Source organism: Diplotaxodon limnothrissa, linkage group LG18, assembly GCF_057381915.1.
Source record: "Diplotaxodon limnothrissa isolate DT_005_m linkage group LG18, D_limnothrissa_male_GT1.1, whole genome shotgun sequence".
Lineage (NCBI taxonomy): Eukaryota > Metazoa > Chordata > Actinopteri > Cichliformes > Cichlidae > Diplotaxodon > Diplotaxodon limnothrissa.
In genome coordinates this window covers 24,682,993-24,697,079 of record NC_140613.1, presented here as the reverse complement: position 1 = coordinate 24,697,079, position 14,087 = coordinate 24,682,993, and the positions used below count along the sequence as shown (strand labels likewise).

The following is a 14,087-nucleotide window of genomic DNA, read 5'->3' as shown; positions in this document are numbered from 1 at the left end:
TACCTCCAATCTCAAGAGTCCATCTACGAGCAGTTAGACCAGCTGAGAGACATCGACCCTGCCAAGGAGAGAATAAAGTTCCCAGTAAAGTACGCCCGTACCAAGTCAGTTAAATCCAGTACTGATCCAGCAGGCTGCATCATCTGTGGGGACCCGAAACACAAGAGAAAGCTCTACATCTGCAGACGGTTCAGAACCAACGCAAAGTTACAGGAGAAAGAAGATGCAGTGCGGCAACTTGGAGCCTGCAAGAGGTGCCTCGAGATCCACGATGAACCCTGCAGAAAGACTACTTACCTGTGTGGAAATCCAGAGTGCAAAGACCAGCATCATTACCTTCTTTGTCCCTTGCCACGACCCTTATCACAAAGGCCCAAGTCTGGTCCGGCGAGAGCTGAGGGGAGGAGGTATACAGAGGTTCAAGAAGAGTTCATCTCTAAACTATCGCCAGAGCTAGCGCAGGAGTGTCGGAAAGCTTTCTGCAACGTCTCATCACGAGCCTTCAACTCCATGGCAGCAGAGAGAGGTCTACTGGAGGAGACTGGTCTAAAAGAGTACCCTGTGATCCTGATGCTCCTTGACGTCATCGCCAATGATGGGCAGAGAATTGGGACACTAATTGATCTAGCATCTGACACAAACTACATAACCCATAAAGCTGCAAGTAAGCTCAACCTTCGCAGTGAAGATGTCATGCTTGTCATCCAGGGTATCGGAGGTATGAAGGTGTCTGTGGCAACCAAGCGCTACCTTCTCAAGATCCGTGTCAACACCTCAAAAGGAACTTTAAAGCCTCACCAGTTAGTTTGCTATGGTCTTGACAAGATTGCTGAAGTGACAAGACATGTTCCACCTCAAAAGCTACAGAAGATCTTCCCTGACATCCCTCTCCAAGACCTCATCAGACCCAGAGAGATCCAGCTTCTAATCAGCCATAAAGAAGGCCAGCTGGTGCCCCAAAAGATCCGTTCCATCGGTGACCTGGTTCTTTGGGACGGTCCACTTGGCAAGACAATTGGGGGCGCACATCCAGACCTCTTTGAGGAAGTCACTTTGATGGCCCACACCTCCAAAACTCACTTCGCAAGATCAATGAGAGCTGCTGCACTCAAGTACCAAGAGTTCACTAAAGACCTAGCTTCCTGTCAGCACCCTGATCACCCTGAGACTCTATCCACCACAGCTACCAGCAGCAGAGACTTTCTGAAGTGGTGGAGGTGGGAAAGCATCGGAGCCGCTTGCCAGCCGAGATGTGGAGGGTGTCGTTGTGGGAGCTGCCAGCCAGGGGGTAAAGAAATGACGCTTGCAGAAGAGAGGGAGATGGAGATCGTGAGGAACGGCCTGACTTACTCAACTGGAGATGACCACAACAGTGAACCGCATTGGCATGCCAAATACCCATGGGTAGAAGATCCAGCAACCTTGCCAAATAACAGGAAAGCAGTAGAAGCAACATTCATCAGAACCGAGATGAAGCTATCTAAAGAACCTGAATGGAAGAAGGCCTATGCTGCACAAGTTCATGAGATGGTAAACCGCAGAGCTGCAGTGAAGCTGTCCAAAGAAGTCCTGCAGAGTTGGACTGGGCCAGTATGGTATATAAGCCACCTCATCGCGCCAAATCCACACTCTGTCTCTACCCCAGTGAGGTTGGTGTGGAACAGCAGCCAGAAGTACAGAGGCCTCAGCCTGAATGACATCCTCATCAAAGGTCCTGATGTCCTGAACCCGATAAGAGCTGTCCTGCTGAGGTTCCGAGCTGGTGTCTACACCGCCCTTGGTGACATCCGCAAGATGTACAACTCCGTCTGGCTGGAAGATCGAGAAGTCCATTTGCACAGATTCTTGTGGCGTGACACAGAAGATGCAGACATAGAAGACTATGCCATAACAAGAGTCAACATTGGAGACAAACCTGCTGGTTGCATAGCCCAAGTCGCCATGAGAGAAACTGCAAACCTACCTTCATTCAGTCACTTCACAGAGGAGAAACGTGTGCTGGAAGAAGATGCTTATGTCGATAACATCCTGACATCACACAATGACCTCGACCATTTGAGACGCCTAACAGCCAACATCGAGCACATCCTGAGAGCTGGAGGATTCTACATGAAGCCTTGGGTCTACTCCAGTCAAAGTGGGAGGGAGGAGTCGAAGAAAGAGTTGCCTCGATCAGAGCCAAAGACTATGATCCTGCCGAACCAGCTGACGGAAGATGACAACAAAGCCCTTGGCCTTGGCTACACCATCAATGATGACAAGCTTCATGTCATGGTTGCAGTGAACTTCTCAAAGAAAAGGAGGAAAATGCGCCTTGGTCAAGACCTGCTCAGAGAAGAAGTCAGAGAGCAAACACCTGATCCACTCACCAGGCGAGAACTGCTAAGCCAAGTCTCCGGCCTATACGACCCACTCGGTCTAGTGACTCCCGTCAAACAAAAGGGTGCCATCCTGGTAAGGAGAGCTTTCCAAGAAGCAAAAGTAAAGCACTGCCTCGAAGACACATGGGACGCAGCCTTGTCTGAAGGTCTCCGAGAAGACGCTATAAAGCTTCTGGAAGAGTATGCTGACCTGAAAAAACTGCATTTCACTAGAGCCCTGACTCCACCAGATCCTTGTGCAGAGCCCAGTGCCATCACGTTCTCTGATGGCAGTGAACATGCATATGGTGCAGTGATGTACCTTCACTGGAGCTGCAGCCATGGTGTCATTGTAAGACTAGTAGAGTCCAAAGCCAAACTGACGCCTCTCAACCACAAAGGCGATCCTGTTAAAGCAGAGATGTGTGGCGCAGTCTTTGCTGCCCGTCTGAAGACCTACTTCCAGAGACACTGCAGAATCCAGGTCAAAAAATGGTACCACCTCGTCGACAGCCAGACCGTCTTGGGTGCAATCCAGCGTGAGAGCTATGGTTTCCAGACCTTCTTCGCAAACCGCGTTGGTGAAATCCAGAGTAGCACTGATGTCCAAGATTGGTGGTGGACTCCTGGGTCAGCAAACATTGCAGACATTCTCACCAGAGGGGCCAGTCCAGATGCCCTAACCGAGGACTCCGAGTGGCAGTCGGGTCCAAAGTTTCTCCAACTTCCTGAAGATGAGTGGCTGAAGAAATCCGCCGGAGAAGTCGCTGCCCAAGCTCGAGAAAAGGTCACAAAGCTACAGAAAAAGACTTTTGTTGCGGTCCTTACCAGAGTCCACATCAAGGCAGCTCAGGACTCAGCACACGTAGAGTCGAGAAGACCACAAGGAGTAGCAACCCAACAGCTAATCGACGAAAGGCGATTCAGCAACCTGAGAAGGCTGATTGGGACCGTGGCGTGGGTCTGGAGGGTTGCCAAAAAGTTCATGAGATCCAAGACCAGAGACCAAGAAAAGTGGGAGGCAGTACCATCTTCGGGTGTCCTCACAGTCTGCGAGAGACGAGATGCTTTTCGAGACCTTTGCCTAGCAGCACAAGAGGGCGTCAACTTCCCAAGCACCACAACAGACAGACTAGTTGTTTACAGAGACCAAACAAGTGGACTTCTAGTTTGTGGTGGCAGAATCCAGACCTTCAAAAAAGACCGCAAAGCCGTTCCCCTTCTACCATTCCAAGCCTGGTTATCCACCCTCCTTGCCAGAGAAGCACACAGCGAGGGACATGGCGGAGTGGCAGAAACCTTACTGCGGATGAGAATGAAGGCTTGGGTTGTCAGAGGAAGAATTATTGCCCAAAAGGTCGTTGACCAGTGCATCATCTGCAAGAAGGCAAAGGCAAGAACCTGCAAGCAAGTAATGGGAGACTTACCTGAAGAGAGGTCAAATCCTGCTGCACCATTCGAATTTACATCTGTTGACCTGTTTGGACCCTATCATGTGAGGGATGATGTCAAGAGAAGAGTGACCATGAAAGTTTGGGGAGTTGTGTTTTGCTGTATGGCAAGCCGAGCCATTCATGTCGAACTAGCGAGCACACTATCAACAGAGAGCTTCCTGCTTGCCTACCAGAGGTTCACTTCTGTCCGAGGCCATCCCCGGAAAATCTGGTCAGATCCTGGCACAAACTTTGTCGGCGCCAAACCTGTGTTGGAAGAAATGTATGCTTACCTGAGACAACAAAACAAGGAGTCGCTTGAAGAATACTCTGCCAAAAATGAGACCACCTGGGCATGGAAGATTCTTCCCGCTGACTCACCTCACCGAAATGGGGCCGCCGAAGCTGGTGTCAGAGTTACCAAGAGAGCCCTCCATACTCTCGGCAATACTGAGGCTCTTACCTTTAGTGAGTTTCTGACAGCACTCCAGCTAGCCGCCAACCTTGCAAATGAGAGACCCATTGATGCCAGAATTCAGAGCCGAGAAGATCGCATTGACTACATCACGCCGAATAATCTGTTGCTTGGTCGAGCCACACAAAGTGGGGACTTCAAAACTGTCGACTTCACAAATTATCCTTTCAAAAGGCTGAAGGAAATACAAACCATAGTCAACAACTTCTGGAGGTCCTGGAGCCAACTCGCTGGACCGAACCTGTTCATCCGCAGTAAGTGGCATACTGCAGAGAGAAACATTGCTGTTGGAGACATAGTTTGGCTCTGCGACCAAAATGCCCTTAGAGGGCAGTTCAGACTCGCAAAAGTCATTAGCGTGAATCCTGATTCCAAAGGGATCGTTCGAGATGTGCATGTGAGGGTCTCTCCAAGTTCCAGCATTGCGATCAAGAGTCCAAGATCTGCTACCACAAGTCCTGAGCTGGGCACCATTTTACATCGGGACATCCGGCGTCTTGTGGTCCTTTTACCGGTGGAAGATCAAGTAAGGGACCAGCCCATCTGAGTGCGATCTTTCCAGACAGTGCTGAGCAAAGATCGAGTGGGAGGTGTCGCGCTGACCTAGTAGGTGTGGCTGTTATTCCTCTCTTCCTCCTCCTGCCCACTACCTGTTCGGTGCTGCTGTTTGTGCATGGCCGCTGATTAGACCTTGGGTGCAATCAACAACTAAGCACGGCCTGGTGTGCGCCGCCCTGCCAGGTGAGCCACATTAGAGCAATCAAGGGTGGGCGTGCCTAGTAGACCTTAAAATGCATGCAGCAGTCATTTGACCCGTGAGCAACATACTGAGAGGACGGCAAACAAAGCACTTTTCCACTGTGAGGAAGACTTTTGAACAAGACGGGCTATCGGTTTTTTTACCTGCTGCTACCTACCAGCTATCAAACTAGTTGGTCTAAATAAAGTTGAGTGAAATTCAAAGTCTGGTCTTTTTCAAGTGTGGACACCTCACAGTCAGAGGAACACTTGCTGAGAACATTGGAAGAACCATAAACACGAGACTTTGATTATTAAGTAAAATAACAGTGAAGAGCTCTTTCATCATAAAGAGGACCCTTTGGAGTCTCTAGAGCAGATTAAAAGGTTTGTAGCTCTCTTAAATGTGGATTTAAAAAAATAATAGCTGAATTAGACTCATGTGCATGCTGGTACACTTTTCATGTGACACGTCAAATGATAAAAAGGTGAAAATGTTACCTTATCATAAAAGTCAAGTGTCCAAGGAGAAGCCTGTTTAAATTAAAAATAGTTGCAGTCAGGTGATGATTGCTTAGACTTCATAAATGCCTTTTTTATTTACTTTTGTTTTAAAAAAACACGTTGATTTACAGAATAAACACACTGTGAACTAAATACATTATTTTAGACAGGAAGGACCAAAACATGTGCAAATCTACAAATCCACAACACTCAGAGGAGCCCTGAAAAAGACGGGAGTATTAACATTTCAGTAAGTTAATCCATTTAATGGTGCAAAAACACCGTTATGATCCTTCAACCACAGTGCTGAGTTCTTTCTAGTAACATATCATTATATGCTCTGTTAATGATTAAAGACTTGATCTGACACAGTTCAGCTTCGGTTCATGTGGTGTCCTACCAGAAGTACAGGGTTATTGTAATCTTTGGTAATTCGGGATCTGATTTCTGTTGTTTATAAGACGATAAAGAGAAGCCAGACGACAGTTTATCATATTCAAGAAGCCACAGGGACAGAAATTATTTTAACAGCAGTTTAGCTTCCAGTATTGATTCTGCACTTTCTCATTTATTTTTCTGTGATGTCTGGCAGCTGCGCTCTGCTGATCACAGCACTTTGAGCCTGAGTTTGGATCTCCTCCCGATCCAATACTGGACTAAAAAGAGGGGAAGCCCTCAAGCTAAGTGCTGCTCTTTCAGTGTGCTTCATCAGTCTAAATGTCGAGTTGTCATGCAAAAAAACATTAAAAAAAAAACGTCATTCTGAATGAATTTCATTACCGGGGATCCTCATATATGATGGATTCTTTGCTGAAATGCAGACAAAATAATTGCTGTTGAGGTCTATTATCCAAATGTGCCTTCCCTTTTTCGGCATGCGGCAGCTGTCCAATTGGAAACTTTGTGAAAATAGGATTCGGGTTCAGCCTGCATTCATCTGAGATGGTTCTTAAAGCTAAAGATAAACTGCACAAAAGGGCAAAGGGCAAAACTAGGAGCATATTTTAGATCACTGTGTGTTGTTGCTTCTATAACCCGTTGACCTATTAGCTCTCCTCATTAAAGTACTCCAAACATTAATGTTTACAATGATTTGACTTTCTCATTCGCCCGTAACTGAGCAACAACAGTCTTATTTTCTGCACAAACACATATAAAGATATAAAAGCATGAAGCAGAGACGTCTTTCAGCTCCATCACCATGAATCGATCAACACATCGGGCAGAATGAGTGAAACACTGGTGAGTAAAACAAGACTTTAAAGAGCTTAACGGCATATGTGTTACGCCGAGTGAGTGGAGGTGCCACGTTTGCCCATTAATGACGATAATTACATTACGGTATTACGGCACGGCGGAGCAGTGCTGTCACTGCTGACTCACAGGTTTGTGGTTCAAATCTCGTGGTGATTCTCCTGTGCTGCCCCCTGTGACTGCACTGGTTTGACTCTGGCATCCAAAGACGGGCAATTTAGGCTAATCGGTGATTCTAAATCTGCTGTAGGTGTTTGTTTATCTGTCTCTATGTGCTGGACTGGTGGCCTGTCCTGAACGTATCCTGCCTCTCAGCCTGATGAGGTTCGGGTAGGCTGCCGTGGCCCCAAGTTAAGAAAATAGATGGCTTCATTTGGTGTATCCTTTAATCTCATACTACCATCATATAGTACTACTCACATTCTAATACTCATAAAGTAGCTATTATATATAGTGTTTTGGGTTATGTAATGCTGCAGGTCATTTGAGGCACTTTAGACTTAACCTTCTCCGAATAACTCATGTAACCCTTAAAGCTCATTATTCATCATCTCCTGTGTCACCTCCCACAGTCTGACTCCTCTCCAACAGCTGATACTAACACATGAGTCTTCATACTAACTTGTTTTCTGACCCCTATTTCTGCAGTTACTGAGTTAAAGAGGCGGAGGTGTCAGCCCATACGTGGCGTCTGTTTCCCTCTAGTGGCCAAAGTCTGACATCCACCTGAGCGCCTGTTGTTTCTTTACGCAATGTAGGAAAAAAGGGTATTTTTTGTTTTCTGTCAAACGTGCAAGAGTTTGTCGTCGTCCTCCCCCCCCCCCCCCCCCCCCCCCCCCAAAAAAAGGTAAGATAAAATTCAAAAGAAAAAAGTAAAGAACTATAAAGCATGTGAAGCATGTGGTTCATGGTCTATTTCTTTTTTTTTTCTTTTAAGCACAGCATGGCATGAAAAAAACATATAATCTTACTATCACTAACCACAGGACTGCGTTTAAGTCTTTTTTGTGTCTTGTTTTTAAGGAGCTGGACTCTGCTGCAGCGTCTGTTTTTGAGGTTTGCTTGGGGGCTTTTACAGAGTACCCCCCCCCCCCCCCCCAATCGTCTAGTCAAAATAGGTGTAGGCTCCCGCCCTCCACTGGACCTAGAAGGTACTACAGGTGGGCTTCGAGATGTCATTTACAATAAGCAGCTTCTATTTTTAATCGATTAGCTAGATTCTTAATTCTTAAAATATTTTACAAAAGTCAAAATAGTTATAGATAAATAGTTTTTTGTCTTTAAAACTTTTGCAAAGTTTAACACCAGAGAGGATGAACTTAGAATAAGATGCATTTTTACAGGCGGACTGGTTTGGCTTATTATTCGCAAGGGGTCGCCACAGCGGATGGATCCACATATTTGATTTGGCGCAGAGTTTTACATCCTCCTGGCGGGGATCTTGCACATATTACACAATCATTACACTCGTGCTTTGGTTCCAAAAACTGTATGTTAGTATTTTGTTTTGTTTTTTTTATCTTAAAGGAATTTTGAGTATAGTTTTGTAATTTGGTTTAAAACTCAAATACATTATTTGGCCTTTTTAAATAGAGCAGAAACTAATGAAACAAAGCCACAAGGTTTTAAATTACTTTACTTTTTCTGACCTATTTATGAGCCTGAACTCATTTAAATCTCAAAATTAGCTGTAAAGAACTGGAAATCTGTTGATGGCAAATCAGTTTTAACAAGTAAAACAGCAGAAGATCAAGATTAATGAATAAAAACACAAAGGAAATATTCAGCGACTGAAGGTTCGGGTGTGACACAAATTGTCATTTCAAACTGGGGAGTCTGAAGTTTGAAAATGGTTGTCTGCGGCATAAAGTCCATTCAATACCACATGCTCATGCTAAAACTGATCATGGGTGGATTTTACACAGTGGTTTGCCAATGTCTTTCAACCTGACGAGGCCAGGATCTAATAATGTCTTGTTAGTAATCGTGATTGACTACAACTGGTAGTTTCCCTTTGCAAGCATAAAAAGGATTTGTTTCACAGCACTTATTGGTCAATCCGATAAGTCCTGTGAAACAAATCATAGTAGCATCATGCTCTGGAGCTGTTTTGTTACCAGTGTTACTGATACACTGCACAAAGTGGATGGAATAATGAAGACTACCTTCAAATTCTTCAACTTCACCTCAAATCAACAGCTGGATGATATTAAACTTGGACACTTAAGCTGCTGGAAAGGCCTTCCCAAAGCCCAGACCTCTACCCTATTAAAAAAAAGTGTGTACTGCACTTAAAAATATAAATACAGGCCATTTTAAAAGCCAGGCCAGTGAGAGAAAACCATCCATTCATCCATCTTCTTCCACTTATCCACAGCTTGGTCATGAGGTAGCAGCTTATGAAGAGAAGCCCAGACCCCCCTCTCCCCGGCCTGGGTTTGTCCTAGGGCCTAGGGCCTCTTCCCAGAAAACCAAACAATTTAAATGAACTTCACCAATTCTGCCCAAATATCCAAAAGCATCCAGATCATACGCTTACAACTTTATAAGAGCATAAAAGCAAATATTAGCAGCTGTTGTCTTGTATTTTAGAACAGGGGAACAGTTCTTTGGTGTTTGAGCAGCATCCTCAAGGATCACCAGAAGGTGGCGCCCTCTCCTGCTGAACGGTGTTGGGTGGAAACAAACGTCAGCTTATTCTGGAGGGGTTTGGTTTCTTTGTTGTTATTTAATTTAGTTATAAAATCAGTTACACCTTCATGACTGAACGAACGATGGGCTGACAACCTTTGAAATTCTTTCCTGTAAAGTCACAGACAGGCTGACGCATCTTCCCAACGTAGCATTCAAGCGGTACCGACCGTGTTTATGTGAAATGCGACTTCACAGGCGTGCTGGGACAGGAGCAGGAGACCGTAGGTATGCCCGCTCCCCACCCTCTGCCTATCTCTCTGTTTGGATGTGTTTTTTCCTGCCTGAGGCCACACATTTCTATATGTTTAGCTCTGTGTTGTACAGGATTTTTAACGCGTACAACACAATGAAAGTTTTTTTTATGATTTGAAAAATTGTGCCACCTCTTTAAAGAGAAACACCCTTCTCTATTTTACGTCCAGATTCTTATAAATGACCTTATCGAGTAATCAAAAGAGATTTTGCGTGGTTAGGGTGGAGCTCTGAAAAGAACATTCAGATCCTTTCACTTTGAAATGGTGTCTTGTGAGTGTGCAGTGATTATTATTAAACCAAAACATGAAGTGAATCCAAACACTGGTTGTCACATGGAAAAGTGGCAGTGGATTTATTTCATATGCAGTAAAATAAGAAATAAATGGGAAGAAATAAAAACAACAACAACACAAAAATCATAACAAACGGTACCATGGGAGTTTATACAAAAATGGAAATTAGTTGCAAAGAAAGTGACACAAAAACTGAATGTCTCCAACATATTCTGAAAACTTTCTTTAAACTAAAAGAAAAAGTCTTTTAAGCTTTACAATAATCCCAGTTTAAATCTAAATACATGCTATTGGACCTTATTTCTAACATTCAATTCTAACATTTGCATAGGTTGTCACATTAATTGTCAGTTTATTAATAAAGAAGCATCCCATCCCACTACGCTACTTTGACCCCACCTGCAAATAAACATGCTGAAAACAGTAAACAGGTCTGAAATATGCCCCTTTAAAGCCAGCGCTCTTAAATGAGACCAGGCCAGGAGAAGTGGGAAGACTACTCCTACACGTAGTTTTTGCCTCCCGCAGGGTGGGACTGGGGGTAGCGTTGAGCCGGCCCAGCATCCTGCTTGGGGCAGTGGCAGCTGAGGAAGGCCCCTCCGATGATGACGAGAATGGCAGATGCCCAGCCGACGTACAGGGCACTTCCAAACTCATACCTGTGGATGAAACACAACACGCATTGTGCTTGAGTGTTTGAGGACTCGCATGGCCAGCTCAATACAAGATGTTTGTGTCTTTCTGTGTATGTATATATATATATATATATATATACCATAGCATTTAAATTTGGGTACTAAAAAGGTTAAGTCTGCCCCACTAAACTTAGTTGGTGCTACATGTCAGAGTACCCACTCTTAAAGAAGGATTTCTTAAGAAATAACACAAAGTAAATACGCTGTTATGTGTGTAGCATGTTTTTTGTGAATTTTAACAGAACGTGTTTTTAAAAATGCATAAAAAATGTCAGAACAACACGTGTTGTCTTTGAGCCGATGTGGCACTAACTCAAAGGAGCAGGTAAACATTTCAGGAAATAGACCTATTTCTTTGGTGCCAAGTGTGAAAATGTTGTGGGTTTGCACGGCTCACGCGCCTGAATTTTTGTCGGGGACCGGACTCTTTCATTTCCCTTTGTGTGTGCTGTAATGCTGAATCTTGAGCTTTTTTTGGTCTCTGTCACAGAGACAGACTTTTTTTAATCTGATGTCTGTCTGTGGATTCACCAAAGAAACCTTCAGTGATACCTGATAAGGATTGTGGAGGGTTTCGTGTGACAGAGGAGATGCTCACCTGGAGTTAGTCGGAGTGAATGGATTGTAGAATTCCTTTGCTATGTTGCTGCCAAACCAGGAAGTTCCCGCCAGGGCAAGCAGACCTGGAAAATTGCGAGCACAAAAGCTTCTCTATATTGTTGGATTTTAGAGGTAACTACTTGCGCAGTTGTGTTATCTTTGACATATCTCGAATGCAAAACCTCACATTCTAAAACGATGTTCCAATGTAGCTGTGAATGCAGGTAAAAACAAAGAAGTACTATGTTACACTTTTTTAAAAAACCCATAAAAAGATGATTTAACTCTCACCAGCAAGAATAAAGATAATCCCTCCACTCAGGGCCACCTTATCCTTCAGCTCTGGAGAGTCGCTCATGACCGTAGTGCACTTCATACCCATCACTGCCACCAGGATGGAAATGAAGCACAGCATGATGGACGACACCATCAGCCCTCGTGTGCCCTGTACGTTTCCTGCAGACACAGAGAGGGTACGTTAGTCAGAGCAGGTTTCACTCAAGGCTTACTTCACTAAGAAGTAACTGGGTGGTTAGAGACAGTTGAAATCCCTCCAAACAGGGAGATACTTCACAGCAGTAGCACAGAAAACAAAATTTTACACGAGTGCCATTTTATTAGTCCATGTTTAACTGTTCTTTCTTTAACAATCAATCCTCAACAGACCACACATCACCTCTGTTACCTTTCTCTTCTAATCGAGGGCAACCCTTTAAGCCAGATTGCGTCTTTTTTGCGTCACGCTACAAACTTACTGAGAATCTAAATTTAACTGATCAAAACTGCATCTTCCTCATCTGGATGAAGACTCCCCATCAAGTGTTACCTTCAGATTTCTAATCCCGTCTCCCAAGAAACATTGCAGACTGTCCTATCACAAAAACATATAAATCATTTAAGTGCACACCAGAAAAATTGTACTTCTAACAAATAAATATGATTCTGAATAGAAGAGCTCACTCACAGCCTATTTGATCCTTTAGTTTTTGTTTTTCATGTTTTTGTTTTTATTTGTTCTATTCTTTTGTGTGTTGCTGTGTAGTTCTCTGTTGCGGGGCTTGTAGTGCAGTGTTCCTCACATTGTCTCAATCCTTGTTTAACTTCCACTGAATGAATGTGTTTCAGAAAAAAAGGGTAAAAGTGTAAAAAAAAAAAAAGGAAAAGAAACACGTTCATCGAAGGGATTATTTTTAATCTGATAGTTGTGTTTTTTTGTAAAAATGTTTACACTTGACTGATTTGCAACACTAACAGCATGAAGTTTAAACTTTGTCTTTCATGTCTCTTTCATGACGTAGGTTATGGTATTTGACCAACATGTCTTTGCATGCAGGAGGTCTAAGAAGGAGAAGGAAAAAGGTGCACTCTCCCTTTAGTGACCTCGAGGCTTTGAAAGACCACAGACTTAAACATATTTTTTGTTCATAGAACAACCACAGTTCTACTTAAACTTCTAGCATTGGTATTGAAAGTAACTGTTCGGGTATTATTTGAATGTGCACCATTCACTATCTCATGACATGCTCCCCACCCAGCTAACTACCCCCTTCCACACCCAAAAAATAGAACAAGTATTTGATTTTGGACACTGTGTTACTCATAAACCCCTTATTCTCTGGCTATGACCGTCATCAGCATTTAATAATAATGAAGAAATATCACAAAAGGTAAAAACACGATGTATATAAAGCAGTACCTGGCAGCTGGAGGAGGGAGTCATACACTTTACACTGAACTTGTCCGGTGCTCTGACTCGCACAGGTCTGCCAAAGCCCTTCATACATCGCCTGAGCCGTGATGATGTTGTCCCCAACGTAGGCTGAAGCTTTCCACTGCACCATGATTGTGGCCGCGATGACGCCAAAGCAGCCAATGAGGGCCAGTATGAATCCGAGAAGCTGCACTCCAGCGTTTGCCATTGTTTGATGAATTAAAATAAGAATTTAAATGAAAATGGCAAAAGTTCTTTGGGGGAGTTTTTTGGTTGTTGTTGTTGTTGTTTTTTAAAGATATAAAGGTGAAAAAATGTTGCTCAATGATGTTCCCAGTGGGTTTGTGTTGGCGACCTGCTCCCAAATAAAGGCGCCTAATCACCTGTGCATCTTTAAGGAATGACCTGGAGGAGAGGGAGGATCCCCGAATGCCATCAACTCCTGCTAAAGTCAGGAGGTGCAGGGTGACACCTTCTGGCTGTGAAGGTCTTCTGCAAATAATAAAACCAAATGAACCCACACATACGCAGTGAACTCCAATAAAATCTTTTCTAAAGTAAGTAACAACAGTCAGTAAGAGCACTGTGAGCAGCAGTGATCATCTGTCCCATTGTTTGTTTGTTTGTTTTCACTTTATTTTTATAATTGAAGCAATATACAGAAATTCATTTAGTGAAAAAAATAGAAATACTGTAAAAAATAAAGCAAAATACACTCCACTGGCACTCTACCTATTCTGATTCAGCTTACACATGAAAAAAGGGACAAAGTGCACATTTATTAAACCACTAATCTCCATAAGTTATCTGTTGATTTTTATTCATTTTTCTTATCAATACAAACATTAATTCTAATAACAGAATATTTACATGCCATAAAATACAAATTATTATCAAATGATCCGCAGATCAAAGCCGAGTACTCCAGCTTTGGAACGTTAACCCTAAAATCTTAATAAGAAGGAAGTAGCATAGTTGATTGTATGATTCCTTACATTATTTCACACATGAATGATCTTCTCAGTGCGACTTCTCTCTGATTTACTTGTTCCGTGAAGAAACATTTGCTTTTGCT

General features: G+C 43.6%; 1 protein-coding gene across 1 annotated transcript; it reads right to left on the bottom strand.

The window, feature by feature from the left end:
• Positions 1 to 10,321: 10,321 nt before the first annotated feature.
• On the bottom strand, positions 10,322 to 14,076 carry cldn1 (claudin 1). Its single transcript, XM_085376933.1, has 5 exons — positions 14,008 to 14,076; positions 12,998 to 13,504; positions 11,593 to 11,757; positions 11,300 to 11,384; positions 10,322 to 10,665 (listed from the first exon to the last, which is right to left on the bottom strand). Exons 2-5 carry the CDS (start codon positions 13,218 to 13,220, stop codon positions 10,509 to 10,511), a joined length of 630 nt encoding a protein of 209 aa, XP_085233059.1. The 5' UTR covers positions 13,221 to 13,504; positions 14,008 to 14,076; the 3' UTR covers positions 10,322 to 10,508.
• Between the last annotated feature and the right edge of the window lie 11 nt (positions 14,077 to 14,087).

Coding starts and splice junctions, on each gene's coding strand:
- cldn1 (XM_085376933.1), bottom strand. CDS start 13,220: ATGGCAAACGCTGGAGTGCAGCTTCTCGGATTCATACTGGCCCTCATT. Junction 11,758..12,997: donor CTCCCTCCTCCAGCTGCCAG/GTACTGCTTTAT, acceptor CTGTGTCTGCAG/GAAACGTACAGGGCACACGA. Junction 11,385..11,592: donor GATTATCTTTATTCTTGCTG/GTGAGAGTTAAA, acceptor GCAATTTTCCAG/GTCTGCTTGCCCTGGCGGGA.